The sequence below is a fragment of the Lucilia cuprina genome, chromosome 3 (genome assembly GCF_022045245.1).
Source record: "Lucilia cuprina isolate Lc7/37 chromosome 3, ASM2204524v1, whole genome shotgun sequence".
Taxonomy (NCBI): domain Eukaryota; kingdom Metazoa; phylum Arthropoda; class Insecta; order Diptera; family Calliphoridae; genus Lucilia; species Lucilia cuprina.
Window position 1 is genome coordinate 66,247,326 of NC_060951.1, and position 12,541 is coordinate 66,259,866.

The window sequence follows — 12,541 nt, forward strand, 5'->3', positions numbered from 1 at the left end:
AGAATATCTCTTTTTTTGGCAACAATAAGTAAAAATATTCCACAATAAAACAAATTAAATGCTTTATTTTTTTAAAAATAGTCCACAATTTTAATATACTATGTGGTGTAGGGTATTATAGGGTCGGCAATGACCGACTTGTTTAGTTTAAAAACTTTATTTTTTAACATAAGACTATAATAACTGTAATGGAATTATTGGATTTCCACTACATAAAAAGGCCTTATAGTAGGTATTCTCTTTTTCCTAATTTCCTTCAGGAATTCGGGTACAAGCTCTTAAAACTAAATAAAGATTTTTGGAATAAAAATTAATTCTATTGTGTTAACGTTGTGGTATTGGCGAAAAATACAATATAACAATTGTTTAATTTTAGTGTGCGTTGTTACTTTTATTTGTTTTTTTTTCTGTTTTAACATTGCGTGTGTTACTTTTGGGAACATGTGTGTCAATGTCACACAAAAGAAATAATAATTTTATTTAATTTTATTTCATGTACAGTCCATGATTCACCTAAAATTTTCACATTCTTATGACAAAGGTGGGTGATCATTGCAAAAATTTACATAACTCTTACAAGGAAAGTTTATTTTTAATAAGAATATGTTTCCAATGGGTTAAAATATGAAATCCTTATTATCCACATATTAGAAAAAGATAGAAAAATTGATGACTGTAGACTGTAGTATGAATTATTTTTCTGGTTTCTTTAAAGTAAATCATTCATTTAGGGGATTATTTTATAAATTTCTTCCCCTCACTTCACTCCATTTTTCATATAAATTATTTCTGCATTTTCAAAAATTTGTATGAAAATATTTTCAACGCAAAGTGAAGTGATTTACAAAATAAGGGGATTAATGTTATTTTGAAAACTAATTAACATTTGCTTGTATTCATATCAAGTATATGTTTACAAAACTCATTAGTAATTGTAGTTGTTGTCGAGTGCGAGTATAATTTTTATTGATTGTTGTCCGTAGGCGTGTGTTGTTTTTTACAATCAGATTTGCGATGAATGAAGTAAAAAAAAATGCAAAAAATGTTGTCCTTGGCTTTACACACATATACATAAAATTGAACGTACAGTCTGTAATTGAAGTTATTATTTTTTCTAGTTTTTCTTTTTTAATAGCAATACATAAAAAATACAAAGTTTATGAATTATTTATTAAATTCATTTCACAGTTCATTGCTAAAACTATTCGTGTTGTGTTCTTTTTTCTGTTTATTGTGTTGGTGGTCACGTGATTCAGCTAATGAACAAATAGAAGTTTAAACATTCTAGTGGCTCATAGAAACAATGAAAAAAACTGTATTAAATGAATTGAAAGATAAACAGATTGATTTATCGTGTAATTGAAGGTAATAACTACTAATGTTTGATTGATTTTCGTGGGATATATTACGTTAGTTTTTGCGTTAAAATCATTTAAAAGTGATAAAAATGTCAAACAAAATCATGTTTCTACCTCTAATTTATTAAATATTTTTAAGGCAGTGGTTTAAGTTTTAATTGTCTTTAAATTAATGTATTAAATGGTAATTGTTTGCCAAAATCATAAATTGATTTATAACTCCGTACTGAAAAAGAATACTTTAAGTGTAAAGCCAGTTAAATAATTTTAAAAATTCTACTGTAAAATGTTTTTTACATATAAATAATTTTAAGTATAACCACAAAATGCAATATAATTAAAAAGTAAAATTTTTTTATTTAAATTTTTTAACAAAAAAACTTTTACAAATTAAATTTTATTATTTATAAAGTTACAATAGAACTTAACAGATTTTCAAAAACCAAATGGCGCCTAATAGACACCAAACTGGCTGATTCAGCAAAACATTAAAAAGAGAATGATATAAATTATCTATAAAAAAGCAAACAAAAAGGAATAGAAGAAAAATACGAGTCACATTCGCACACAGCTTGAATAAAATTTGGCAACAAAACGGAAGAATAAAAATTCAGGAGATACAGCACAGAAAATATAACATCAAACTTTTATAAAATTTTCTATTGAAATCATTTAAATATGTAGTTGCCAAAAAGCACACACACAAGTTCATTGACTTTAAAGCAATTGTAAGAAAATATTTTTACAATTTTGTAAAAATCTCTAAAAGTACTCATACGCATTTCCTAGTAATGCTCTCAAGAAAAAAAATTGAATTAAATACATATTTATATAAACAATTTTATTAGTATAATAAAAGTCTTAAATAATAAAAACAAAAATATATAAAATCATGACATCAACCTTCATAACAACCTCAAAGTCAGTCAATTATTATTTTATTTGATCAATATTCCTACTATTGCTTACCTTCTTAAATGATATAAGATTTTTTACGATTTTAGTCTATTTTAGTTGTTTGTGCATTGACAGTTTTTTGCTATAAACCTACATATTTAACATAAGGGTGACTCAATGCATGTAATCTTAATTAACTCCAATAAAATAATAGCAAATTTGGTATAGGAATACTTTCTCGGCGTTTTTAAGTGTAGACTAGACAATAAATTAGTCCATAAAATAATGAGTATATGTCTACCCCATAGACTAGACACTAAGAGTATATAGGTTAAAGGATTAGATAATAACTAGATGCTATATCCAAAAAATTATGATTTTGAAAAAATATAAAAAATTCAATATTTTCATTTTCCACGCCTTACTTAAACCTATTTAGGGTTACGAAATCTTAAAAAAAATAAAAATTGTAGCATTTTAATAGTCTTATAACTTAAAAATATAGATTTGAGTAAAACTATAAATCTTACAAAAATCATGAATGAGTATTTATACAAATATAAATATCAAATTACAGTTAAATAATTAATTTTATTTTGTTCTAAATAAGTATGAAATTTAGAAGGTTAAAAATGGTTTATCCTTCTACTTTATACACAGGACAATTGAAAAGACGAGAGACAAAGAGGGAGAGATTGTGGAAAAAGATTATAAATACACAATAATAATTCATTACGAACATTTTAAATGCACACACAATATGTATTAAATTGTGAGAACGCATTTGAATTTATCAGGTGAGTAGTTTAGTTTAACTAAATGTGTGATACTAAATCATATATTAAAAACAATTTGTCATTTGCAAATACATTAGGGTAAACAATAAATTAATTTTTCCTATAAATATAATAAATTTAGTATGATTTCTGCTCTCACACTCTTTGTCAAAGATATGCAAATGGTGAATTTGGAAATTTAAAAAAATATTATAACAGCATTGTGATTTCCAGTATTGCGAAATGGGAAAATATTATGTTTTTTTTTTGAAACAAAGCCTAATATTCATATAAATGTTAGTTGGAAACACCCTAATTCAAAATATGTTAACATACATAGACAATAACTTGATATTATAATTATCATGGGAATATTTCAATATAATAATGAATTAGAATGGATTTTTTGTAAAATTACAGAAGACCTTGTAAACTATTATTTAAATGACAACACAATTTTCTTTTTATATGTTTAAGCCTTACATATGCACTCTAAGAAATGAATGACAAATAACTAATAAATAAACCCATTTCAAAGTTTTTCCCAACGTCATTGGGGCCTCGGTGTAATTTTGGCAAAAAGTGATATCATATCTACAGTTTTATAGCTCTTGTTTTAAATTTAAGATAAAAATCACAAAAATATTTTAAAATGCTATCTTCTCTAAATTAGGCGTATACTTATGATTTGTAATATTTATAAATCATTAACACGTATACGTACAGGTGTAGTTAATAAAAACAGTGCAATTTTACAATGCAAATCTTTTCACTTGAAATTATTTTTAATTATATATGTTCACAATTTTTGTTCTTAACGACAACAGCTACCTCAGAGAGTAAATCAATATTCGGAACGGTTTCCAAGTATAAGCCTAAGAAAATTATTACTTCTTTTGCAAAAATGTTACCGATGCCCCAAATCATTAGAAGCAATTCACAGGGAGTTTTATAAGATAGTATATAATATATACATAAGTACTTTCGCATAAATATTGTATATCTTTTAATTATGTTTTAAACATTATTTTAAATCTGTTAAAAAATCGAAAATAAATTTTCGTAATTTCTACTTATACTAAATAAAAAATACTATATATACAAACTTTAAAGCTTGAAAAACAAAATATGGCATACGAAGCTTGTTCAAAATAAATTTAGTGTATAAAATGTAGAGAATTTGGTTTAAAATTTCTTAACAAGTGATTGATGATAATATGGTGCAAAATTTTTATTGTTTTTCAAATATATATATATGTAATTGCGAATGTATCACAAGAATACATATTTTTTCGTTGGAGTAATAAAATAAAAGAACAATACAAAGCGTTTTATTTAGCTTGGTTTTTTTTGGTTGTTTTAAACTTAACCTTTTTAAGCGTTTTATTCCACAAAAATCAAAAACAAAAACAAGTGCAACAAAATTGTGATAATTGTTTCTTTGTTTAATATGAAAAAGCTTTATTTGGAAATTAAAATTTGAAATTCTTTAGGTTTTTTTTTTTCAATTAAAATTGCAGTAGATTATTGTAAAATAATTTGTATTCCATATAAACAAAAATACTTCTCATATAAGTTTTCCTTCTGCTCGTAGGGATTCTGAAGTTGTTGTTGTAGAGGATCATCTTTGTCTTTGGTCTTGGGCGTATTACGGCGAGGGCGATTCATCATGGGATCATCCATTTGGCGAGTGGCTTGGGCTCGAACTTGTGGTGGCGGACCAGGAGTTTTCTTTTTCTCCTTTTTTTTCTTCTGCTGTTCGTAAAAGGCTGCATTTGCCGATGCCACCGTAGCTTCACGTTCCATTTGTTGCTGTTTTTTAGCAGCCAAGGCAGCTGTTTGAAATTGTATCAAATGGGAACTGCGACGACGAAGAGCCGAAGTATAGGGTCCACCATTACCGACCCCAAACAAACGTTTGATGCGTCTTTTGTTAATGAAACCCAAGCCAGAACTAATAGTAGAGCTACCGCCCTCACTGCCGGCCACCATACGGCTAAAATTTGAATCTAAATCACATGAATGACTGCCGTTGAATGTGATGCCTCCAATGGTGCCGGCTGAATCGGCTCCGCATGGGAAGAGATATGTGTTCAATGTACTTAGAGTTGTTGAAGTGTGCTGGCGTGTTAGATCACCCCCGCCGGCCGCCGTTCCTGTTCCATTGTTATTTTCATGATCGCCACCTGGTGGTGGCAAAGAAGCCGTGGCTGCTGCTCCTAAAGCAGCTGCCGTCGATGTGGTGTTGAGGGATACTGCTGCAGCAGTTGATCCAGTGGCAGTATGCGAGGCTGTTGTGGTAAGACTAGCGGCAGTGTTTGTATCATACGAGTGTGGATTAACATAAATATGGTTGTTGTTGTTATTGTAGACAAAGTCGCGTGCTAATTGAGGTGGTTGTGCTTGTTGTTGTAATTGCTGATGTTGTTGGGTTTGCTGTTGATGATTATTATTGGTTAAATTCAAGTGTAAGTTGACTTGATTCACATAATGGGCCACATTGTGATGAGTTGATAAATTATTGCCATTATTATTGTTATTGTTGTTGTTTGCATTATTATTTTGTAGATCTGGTGGTAATCTCGGATTTTCACGTACTTGCGGAGGCGGTGGTTGTTGTGGTGGTGGAGCAGGAGCAGCCACAGCATGTGGTGGTGCTGGCATTATTGGTTGTATGGGTAAAGGTGGTAATACGGGTCTTTGTTGTTGCTGATGTGGTCTTGGTTGGTTATTGTTTTGTTGTTGTCTTCGTTCTGAATTGGCATTGCTGCGATCACTTGAGGTGCCACAGCAATCACACGAACCAGAATCATGAGAACCCGCCATTTTCAAATATTATTATTATACTTTGTATAGATAATTCAGAATCGGAAAAAAGCAACTTATGATATGGCTTTTTCAAAATATAAAATTTTAATTAGATTGTATTTCTTTATTACAAAAATTGGTGTGTTTTAAAAAGATAAGGCTGTTCGTCTTCTCTCAATATTAGGCTAATTTTGTGCAGAGGACTGAGTTAACAATGTGAAAGCTTAAAGCTTAGTTTGAAGACATTTATATTTGAGCGTTGGTTTAAAATATTTATTTTTATATTTTCTTATTGATTAAATTTAGTTTGATTTTTTTATTTTGAATATGCTTGTTTGTTACAAAATCACAAATTACTTTCACTTCGATTTTTCAAATATAATTTTTTGATATTTTATGGTTTGTTTTTATTTAACAGATTTTCATTCAAAAGAAGTTTAGGATTTTTATTTTTCAGTTTAATTTAAAAATGTGTTTGTAAAAGCTTAAATGTGTTTCATAATTTGTATTCAATTCGTTGCATTTTGAGTTTAATTAGGTGAAACCATGGGGAGGGTGTTTGATATTATTTTTTAAACAAGAGTAAATGTTGCATTGATTTGAGCAATTATTAAAATAGTTTGATTCCGTTGATGTTTTTATAATTTTAAGCCACTTTTATATCACAGCAGGATAATGTAGTTAATCAAATTTATAACATTTAAAGTTTCACTGATTATTTCATATTAATAAATATTTCTAAAACGTTAGTTTTAAATTAAGCAACAGTTACGACACAGTATTATTTTTAAATTTTGAAATTAAAAAACAAAGTATATAATCTTCAATCAGGCGCATTTAAAAAAAATTAACTAAATAATTTTACTAAGCCACTAAGCATTAAAATTGTATTATTATATGTAATTGTTATATTTTATTGCAATAACTTTATAATTATTTAAAAGTTGTAGTATATTTTTAGGCGTTGTCACATTTTTTTTCTTTTGCTGTGTTTTTAAAACAACTTTCACTATTTTTTTTCTTTACTTATTTTATTTTTTAACTTTTGGAGAGATAAAAACTTTGTTTTTTCCCATGGACAACAACAATATATATTTGTTTGTTATATTATAAAGCAACTTGCGCACTATTTAAACATCAGCTGCAGCATTGAATCAAAATACTAGACACATACTGCAACGGCTGCTGCATTTCAAATTTTCTAACTTCATTTCATTTTCAACACTGATTTTAACACATATTTTCTCACTTTGCCTTTGAAGTAAAAATATTTTTTGATAAAAAAATAAATAATTATTGTGCAGATTTGCATTTATTTCCACACTCGTATGATATTTTATTTTTCTCTTTAATTTATAATTTAATATCTTTATTGTATTTAAGTTTGTTGTTTTTCCATTTCCATTTTATTAGTGAATTTACGTGATTTTTAGTTTAAAATAGTTTATTAATTATTCAATTCCATTATTTATATTATTTTTAGTTCCGCTTAAATTATTCACTAATTCTCTTCGTTTGGCAAACAACAAATAAAATTTGCTAACTTTACTTAACTCGAAATAACCAACAATCTGCAGAAAAAATACAATTCTTTTTTCGGTTTTTAGCTTTCTATTCTGTTGTTTTGGTGTGTTGTCCTGTGTTCACATTTTTTCACTACATGTTTCCGTAGTTGTTTTTGTTTTTTGTTATTTTATCGGCATTGATATTGTTGTAGTTCCTGTATAGTAATAGTCTCGTGTGTTGTGACTTTAACACACATACATACGAAATTCAAGCCAAAACTCACCAGTTCTCACGACAGAATCGTTTTTGTATAGACTTTAACTAACACATACATAACCAGTCATATAAAACTAAAATCAGAGGGTAGAAGTCCTTCAAACAGGAGAGGAAGGTGTGTGCACGATACGATGGCAATTGCGAAAACTGCGAGCAAGAAACCACTTTTTTTGACTTGTATGTTCTATTTCTTTTCGTTGTTGTAGGATTTTTTGGTATAAAACTCTATACTAAACTTACACATAAATTTAAGGCATACAAGTCTCGTGTTTTTTATGTCCACGTTTTTCTTTTTCACAATAAAAAAATCATAGGTTTTCATGTTCGCTGGGTTTCGTTTATTTTGTCCTTTGATTCTTCGTAAATCCCATGTCGCCATACAACAAAAAAGTAAACTGAAACACTAATACACACACTCATGTCATGTCGTTTAACACCCATCGAACTCATACCAATGTCATACGAATCATTTAACCTATCAAGCTGACAAAAGTAAAATAAAAACGAAAAAGCATTCAGAAACAAAATTGCTTTCACTTCCTGCTATTATTAGTGGTATTATTATTTTCTTTCTTTATTTTATGTCATCCTCTTGTTTTATTTACTCTTTCTATTTTATTTCATTAGTTTCGTCGTAATGTCACAGCTGCTAAATACTCTCATTCTCGTCTTCACTAACTAATAATTTCTTTCTCATGCGAGTACTTGTGAGTATCTTTTTTGTGTATTTGTCTAGTATTTACCAGGCTCTCAGATTTATTGCATAAGTGTGTCAGTACGACAGTACACTGGCTCGCTCTAAGTATTCTTAAAAAAGTTTTTGTACTTAAACATTTAGTATATTTATATGGAATATAAAGAGAGAGAGAATTGTTTGTATACCGAATACATTTTTTTGCGTTTGTTTTTCATATATATATATTTTTTGTTTTTGCACTCATATCATCAATCGACACCGTCAAGTGCACGAGGTCAAAATTGTAACAACAACCACAGCAAAGATAATTGTTGCTGTTTTTTTTTTTTATTTTTAACTATAAAACGTAGAATGATAATGACAATTATCTAAAATTGCTGACATAAACAATTTCTTGGTAATGTTTAAAAGCGGTAAATTTGAAAACCATACAAAAGGTTAATATGCTAATAAAAGTTAAATGGTAAGTAAAACTAACCATTTAATAAGGAACATAATTTTGTGTAGCATATTTTTGGAAGAGTTAAGAGATTCATGTTTAAGGAAATAAATACCAACTACTTGTAAAAACAAAACATAACTAATTTGCTTGGTTTATTCCTTTAGAATAAAGACTATTATTAAAAATTAATTCAATTAAATTAGCTAAACATGATTTAAAATTTATTATTATATAAAATATACGCCAACATATTTGTGTCAAGGACACTTTTGTATTTTACTAAAATGAAACACAAATTATAATTACGGTAAAGGCCCTTGTAATTTAAAGACCTATAATTTGCTTTAATAAAAACCTTTTAAGGGAACTAATTTTATAAAGCCGAAGCAACGATCAAACATGAAACTTCAAAAAAACCTAAGGTCATAGACGCCATAAAGTCCTTGGAAACAATCGTACAACCAAAAACAGAAAAAAATTAAAATAAAAAATACAATATTTGCAAAGAGTACTATAACAGCAACAAAAAATCATTAAAATCAAAGAAACAAACAAAAATGTATTAAAACACATGGCGCCAAAAATAAAACAAAAGTGGTAGGAAAAAAAAACAAATTCGTTACAGTAGTGTTTATACATGTACATTTCCAGCGCAAACTGAAAACCATTAACGCTTTACCCAAAAATAAATAGTTAAATAAATACATATTTAGGAAGAAGAAAAAACGAAAAGAACAAACCAACAGTGGCAACTATTGAAATGAGTGATTGAATGATGCCCAAAACTGACGTTAGAACAAATCTGACAATTATTTAGCTTTCGAACACTGATTTAGTGGAACCTAAGCTCAAAACATAAATTTATTTCTTGAATATGGTCACTAGTGACCCTCAAAATATCCTCATAATATTTGGCAAAAAATTTTACCGCTATAAATGCTTCTTTTATGCGGTGATGGCCGTTAAAGTCTTTTTCTCAAAGGGCCCTTATTTGGCGGCTAGGTTTAATTGTAAGCCGATCCTTACAAAATTTTACAAAGATATTTAGATTTCTATAAAAGAAAATAGGCTTCTTTATATCAACCTGCATCAACTAAAAATATCTATGCAAAATTTCAGCCCTCTAGCTATTCCCGTTTAGACTCTATCGTACTTTCAATAGACAGACAGATAGGCTAGGTCGTCTTAGAATCTAATTAGAACTCAGAATATATGGGTTTTATATGAATATATTTTGATGTGTTACAAACGGAATGACAAAAACAATATACATACATATTATTTTAAATGCAGAAAATTTCACTTTACAAAAACTTAAACCGTCTTATTGCAAACAAATTTAGAAGAAACAAATTTTACTTGTTCATCGCAGTTCGTTATAAACGTATCTGACTGTATTATCTTATTAATTTTTATTTATTTATTTTTCTTTTTAGTCGAAATGCAGGTACAATCCAATGAGATTTCACTGTTTAAACCAAAGAAAGAAACTCATTCTGACACTTTCATATTAAAAGGAAGTTGAGCAATACACGAAAATTAGTAATCAACAATTATTTTTACAACTAAAATATTTTCTTACTTTTTTCGAAGAAAATAGAAATCAAAAAAAAATCGTGGAAAAATCAAAGTAAAATGTTAAAGTTGACGAATTGACAATTTATTATTCAATTTAAAAATATATATATTTTTTAACTTTTGCAGTTAGACAATTTTACATAAGAGTTGCAAGAGGAATTATCTTTTTAAGAATCTCACATAGGAATACTTTTCAATTGATGGCAAGGAATATAGCGAGAGAATTTTTATATTATTCCGTTATACTGTTTTTTTTTGTGCCATAATATGTGCAAATATTTAACTACGAGTAACAAATTGATGTGAAAATTTGATCAATAAACATATTATTTAAACCTCAAACTAATATTATAATATACAATATGAATATATTATTTTCCTCTTTGTTTTTATAATTTCCTTCAATATAATATGTGTTCTGAAGGTTGAACATATTAGGGTGCTGACGAAATGCACACAAAATTTGCATTTAACAGAAATACAGTTGCAACCAAAAGAATACCACAACTGAGCATTTTCAAAGTTTACAGCTCAAGTACTACTCTTGAAAACAAACATGTGGTAAAAGTATTAGGTTATGTTAAACTTCATTTAGTTAAGCCAGTTGAAAATTTGGGCAATGTTATTTGGAAAAATGGGTTTTCAAAATTCGAAAAATTTTCAAAATCCGCAAAGGAATATTTTGATGCTTTTTCTAATAAGATGTATAACCATTACCCATAAAGTAACCATTATTGAAGCATCATATTGAAATATTTCTGTAAACTATACAGTCAATAAAATTACACTAATATTGGTTATTATAAAAAAGGCTCAAATTACACATGTAAAAAAACATTAAAATATAATATTTTTTAAATATTTTAAATTATTCTCCAAACTAGGCGTATACTTATAATTTGTTATGTCAATAAATCACGTATACGTAGAGGTGTCGTTAATAAAAGCAGTACAATATCACAATTGAAAATTTTCCACATGAAAGGAAAAGAGGAAGTTTATTTTTTGTTCCTTATAACAAGAGCTACAACTTTGCTTTAGAAAGTAAATCAAAATTCCGCACGGTTTTCCATTATTTTGACAGCAGTTGTATGTACATACATACATAAAAAGTATGAATATAACAAAAAACATTGTAATATGTGTTTAAATGTAAAATTTTCAATATTTAATAAAGAATATTAAAGCACACTCACGGCCAAAACAATTTAACTTAAAGGAAAGCAAAATAAAATTAACACAAAAAATAAATCTGAATATTCCCATACAAGGTAGTGTCTTGAATAAAATACTGCTGCCGACTTAAAACAAATAAGTTTGAAAATGAAGCACGTCATACTAACGAAAAATTAACATCACACTATAGATTTAACTAAATTACCAATGAAATATTTACATTAAACGTATCTCTTAATAATACTTTTCTTTTCTTTAAGAAGAATTCAAATATTTGGCCATTAGCAAAATTTTAACATATATTATAAAAGTACGATTATGAAAAATGGAATAAGAATATATTGTATGTACATTATGCAAACTATTTTTTATGATGATGTTGTGTGTTTTCTATACTATGTTTAAAAGAAAATTATTTATGAAATTTATTCACAACACGTTCAACTTCCCATACTTTAGTTTTACGAAACCCATGTAGAGCATAATAATTGGTATGATTTGGGGTCTTTTTTTATCGTTGTACCGCATTAACTCTCTCACAACCATAGTAAAATTTTAAACCTTCAAAATTATGTTTTTGAAATAATTATATTCAAGTATACGTTGAGCAATTTTTTGTATAAATCGGATCAGAGTTGTAATGTCAATATATAATATAAAGTATGTACCTTATGTTTTTCGCTATACAATTATTTTCATATTTTTTCTTTTTTTTAATTATTTGTATATAGGTTTGCTGCAGAATTTTAGAATTTTAAAAAATTAGCTTTTTCTTTGAATTTCAATTAATATATTAAAAAGAAATTTCATCAGGAAATGCCTTTAACGTATATTAATGTCTTATAAATATTAGTATTCTTTTGAAAATTATCATAAATCTATTTTATTAACATTTCATGTGCATATACAGGTCGCCATTTGACTTTAGCTCCCATAAAAAGTACATTTTCACAATCAGTTTGTTATCCATATCATACATCTATTGGAATTGAAGTAAAGTCGGAAATAAGCGATAAATAATACAATC

The 12,541-nt window shown here is 27.6% G+C and overlaps 2 protein-coding genes across 4 annotated transcripts in view; both read right to left on the minus strand.

Moving 5' to 3' along the window:
• LOC111678962 (potassium voltage-gated channel protein Shaker) overlaps positions 1-12,541 on the minus strand; it is a 187,560-nt gene that overhangs the window by 139,261 nt on the left and 35,758 nt on the right. The window lies entirely within an intron of this gene.
• Positions 4,168-6,834, minus strand: LOC124418825 (putative uncharacterized protein DDB_G0271606). The gene has a single exon (XM_046946434.1). It carries the CDS (start codon positions 5,855-5,857, stop codon positions 4,556-4,558), a length of 1,302 nt encoding a protein of 433 aa, XP_046802390.1. The 5' UTR covers positions 5,858-6,834; the 3' UTR covers positions 4,168-4,555.

What these genes read in the sequence shown, in the direction of transcription:
- LOC124418825 (XM_046946434.1), bottom strand. Translation starts at nt 5,857, where the DNA reads ATGGCGGGTTCTCATGATTCTGGTTCGTGTGATTGCTGTGGCACCTCA.